Source organism: Chenopodium quinoa, unplaced genomic scaffold (genome assembly GCF_001683475.1).
Source record: "Chenopodium quinoa cultivar QQ74 unplaced genomic scaffold, ASM168347v1, whole genome shotgun sequence".
Lineage (NCBI taxonomy): Eukaryota > Viridiplantae > Streptophyta > Magnoliopsida > Caryophyllales > Amaranthaceae > Chenopodium > Chenopodium quinoa.
The window spans coordinates 291,229-295,045 of NW_018743412.1; the positions used below are offsets into that span (position 1 = coordinate 291,229).

General features: G+C 35.9%; 1 protein-coding gene across 1 annotated transcript; it reads left to right on the forward strand.

Annotated features, from left to right (window-relative positions):
- The first annotated feature begins 465 nt into the window (after window positions 1-465).
- Window positions 466-1,923, forward strand: LOC110739056 (protein SLOW GREEN 1, chloroplastic-like). The gene has a single exon (XM_021919508.1). It carries the CDS (start codon window positions 595-597, stop codon window positions 1,669-1,671), a length of 1,077 nt encoding a protein of 358 aa, XP_021775200.1. The 5' UTR covers window positions 466-594; the 3' UTR covers window positions 1,672-1,923.
- Window positions 1,924-3,817: the final 1,894 nt, after the last annotated feature.

Consider the following 3,817-nt stretch of genomic DNA (forward strand, 5'->3'; position numbering starts at 1 on the left):
CTCTTACACTATAAATAGAGGAAAATCCTCATTTATTGCATATTCAGAAATATACACACTAAACCCGAGCAATATTAATTGCAGAATTCTCTCGGAATCCGAGAGAAAAACTTATACATTTCGCACTTTTATACATCCGAACACGTTCTAACTTGATCATCGGAGGCAGAACTCCACCCAACCGGAGTTTTCCGTGGTTTTGTAGGTACAGACGGTCGACGCATATTCTTGGAATTGTAACTTTCCCGAGGGACTCCAAAAACCCCGAAACAACTACCTTTTCAATAAGTTTCCGATCACTTGGGATCATTGAAAGCAAATTCATATTAAAGTTGGGATTATTAAAATATAATCTAAATTTGGAGTTATTTTGGGTGAAATAAGGTAAATTTGGGATTATTTTAGTCGATTTTTTAAGAAAATAGGACTTGCCCCTTGTTGTTTCAGTCACCATCCCTTTTTCTTTCCCTATTTTAACACACTATCTAGAAAGCCTGAGGGTTTTTCAATCCCTTCCACTTTTGTCTTGTCCTCTGCAATTCCCTAATTCAAAAATCTCAGTGTAAACAAGCTTCAAGCTATCAAGTATCAACAATGGAGGCTCTTACTAGAATCAACTACAAGCAGACGCCATTGCCGCTCTCTCCCCGCTACCATAACCGCCCATCTTTCTCAACACCCATCTTTTCAATCTCCTTCAAATCCCAATTTTCTCGTTCTTTCCCCTCTAAACCGTTGTCATTCAAAATTAGATCTAGTTCATCTCCAAATTCATCGTCAATGGCTGATAATGCGAAATTTTCCGCAAAACCTAAAACCCTAAACCCTTTCTCTCTCCTCAAAACCCCTCTTTCAATTGCCGTTGCTGCGACCGCAATCTTCTTCTCTGGGTTGGGTTACAGGCCGTTGACTGCAAGAGCTGAGCCAGCTGCACCGCCTATGGTGGAGACCTCGGAGAAGGGAGAAGATGTAAGTTTCAGCGAGGAGAGAGAAAAGAAGCTCGAGGAAGCTGTTGCGGCGAACCCGAATGATGTCGAATCATTGAAATCATTAATGGAAGCGAGAATCAAGAACAAGAAGCTTCCAGAAGCAGTGGAGGTGTTAAACAGGTTGATTGAGCTGGAGCCGGAGGATGTTGAGTGGCTATTATTGAGGTGTCACATGTATACATATATGGGAGAATCGGAAATGGCGGAATCGGGTTTCGAAGAGATCATAGCTAAGGACCCGCTTCGTGTTGAGGCGTTCCACGGTCTTGTAATGTCGGTTTCGCAAAACGAATCGGATGTGAAGCAGATGGAGAAAGTCACAAGGAGGATTGAAGAGGCGACAGAGAGGTGTAAGAAGGAGAAAAAGAATGAAGAAATGAGGGATTTTAAGCTGTTGATGGCGCAAATTCGAGTTATTGAAGGGAATTATGTGGAGGCATTGAAGGTTTATCAGGAACTAGAGAAGGAAGAGCCTAGAGATTTTAGGCCTTATTTGTGTCAAGGAATTATATACACATTGTTGAGGAAGAAGGATGAAGCAGAGAAGCAATTTGACAAGTATAAGAGGCTTGTGCCAAAGGGTCATCCTTATGCAAAGTATTTCGACGAAAATATGCTTGCTACTAAGGTATTTTCACAAATGGGAGAGAATGAAAGAATGAAAATGGGGTCACAAAATTAGTTGCTTGAGGTTAAGGAAATTATATGCATAGCATGTTCAAGTTTTTGTTTTATTTTTAATTATGTTTTAATTTTATTTCTAGTGTTAGTTTATGTGCTGAGAGTTTTACCATAAGTAATCGAAGATCGAAAGAAAATCGAATTGAGTTATTTAGTGACAAGACTATGAGTAGTTTTGAATATGGCATTGTAGTACAATGAGTAATTTCAGTAAGAAATGAAATAATTTCAGGGCTTGGTTCCATGTTTTATACTTGGTATGATTTTCATTTGTGAAGAGTAATTTCAGGACTTTAAAGCAAATGTCATCAACAATCACAATAGTAATTTGTTCTTAGATAATCATGAATAGCGTACCTTTGATTTTCATTGGTAGATTGCATATTGGGTTGGTCAATATTACATATATGAACTAGTTTTTGAGGTTTATATGTCTATCACAAACCAAAGAAAATCCATGATGATGAGTTGTTATATGGTACATTGTATGAAAGTTGAATTTCGGTTATTAAACTACTAATGTACAATGCTTGCTTCCCAGTTTATTTGCGAATAGTTTTTTAGGAATATCAAAAGGAAACCCCAGAAGCAATAACAATTCACAACAGTATTTGCTTGATAATTTTCGCAAATGTGCTGATATCTTTTAATTTGGTAGAGGTTGCATATTGGATTGGCCAATTTATGAGCAAGTTTTTCTAGTTTATACGTTGATATTCATTCTTACTGGTTTTGCTAGGGGAATGGGGAGAATGATAATTTATCCTCTATTTCTTTATTTTGCTAGCAATTTGCTTTAGATCATCCCTGATTTACCTACATGATTTCAGCATTCCAGTTAAAAGGTATTCCTAATCTATTCTTGAGATAGGTTTCTTATGCATATCTTCGGCAATTATGTAAATATATTGAACTTTTTGATTGAAAAGATAGCACTGAAAAATAGAAATGGGGAAGTCACGCTTGGTTTTATCGTTACGTCGTCGTGAAGCCTCTCCAAGCAAACAATCTACCTTAGCCGCACAACAGAGTTTAAGCCATTCAAATTCACTCCTCTCAAGGCGGGCAACTTGATATGATGAATACGATGTTGAGAGAGGTTGTAAAATGATTTAAGAGGAGAGAGAATCTGAGAATATCAACCAATTCCCGCTTAAAATCTTGCAAGTAAGAGGTGATTTCATTGTTATCAATTACTTGCATTTTTTTTTTCTTATGTTTCCCAATGCGTAACCCTAATTATATTCCTTCATAAACATGAGTAATTTTGTGAAGTCCTTATTCGGGTGATGTTTGAAATGCTGATGAACATGATAATTTTTGTAAAACATTGTACATGATCCAATTCATGATTTTATTTTATGTTAAAACTTTGTAGAATTGTAGTAAGAGACATTAAAGTTGGTATGAAGTAGCAGATTAATCGATTCATATTATTCTACAGGAATCAGGAAACGGAATGGTCATATGTTACTATGTACAATATACGATGGGCTAGCCTGTACTCGATAGCTAGTATTTTCTGCTTGACCAATTAGTAGGCTTTCAAAACAAGAAAAAGTTTAACCTAGTGAATTGCCAGTATCTTGTACTTCGTATAAGTTTAGGGGAAATGAGTTCATTTCAAGGCATGCCTATGAGTACGAGGACAAGGTTTTTTTTTCTTTTAATCTAGTCGATGATATAGTTGTTGATGTTGTGTTGTTATTGTATATGCCGTTATCATGTTAAATGTGAGTGTTAAAGGAATGTGGAGAGAATGCTGTATTTATAATATTAAACACCAAGGTGATAGAGAGCAAGAATGAGGTTCCACACTAAATTAGTTATGTTGATGTATAAGTTCAGGGGAAAATTATTCATTTCAATACATGTATATGAGTACAAGGACAAGTTTTGTTTTTGTTTTTTTTTTTTTTCTGTTTTTTTTTTTTTAAATAAAAAAAATCTTAAATCGAGTTGTTGCTATAGTTGTTGATGTTGTGGTGGTTTTATTGTTTATGCCATTGTCATGTTGAATGTAAGGAATGTGGAGATATAATAGTAAACACCAAGATGAAAGAGAGCAAGATCGCAGAATTCAGTTCCACATTTAATCAGTTTAATAAAAGTGCATAGTAAAGAATATGTTGCAGTTTCACTTTCGA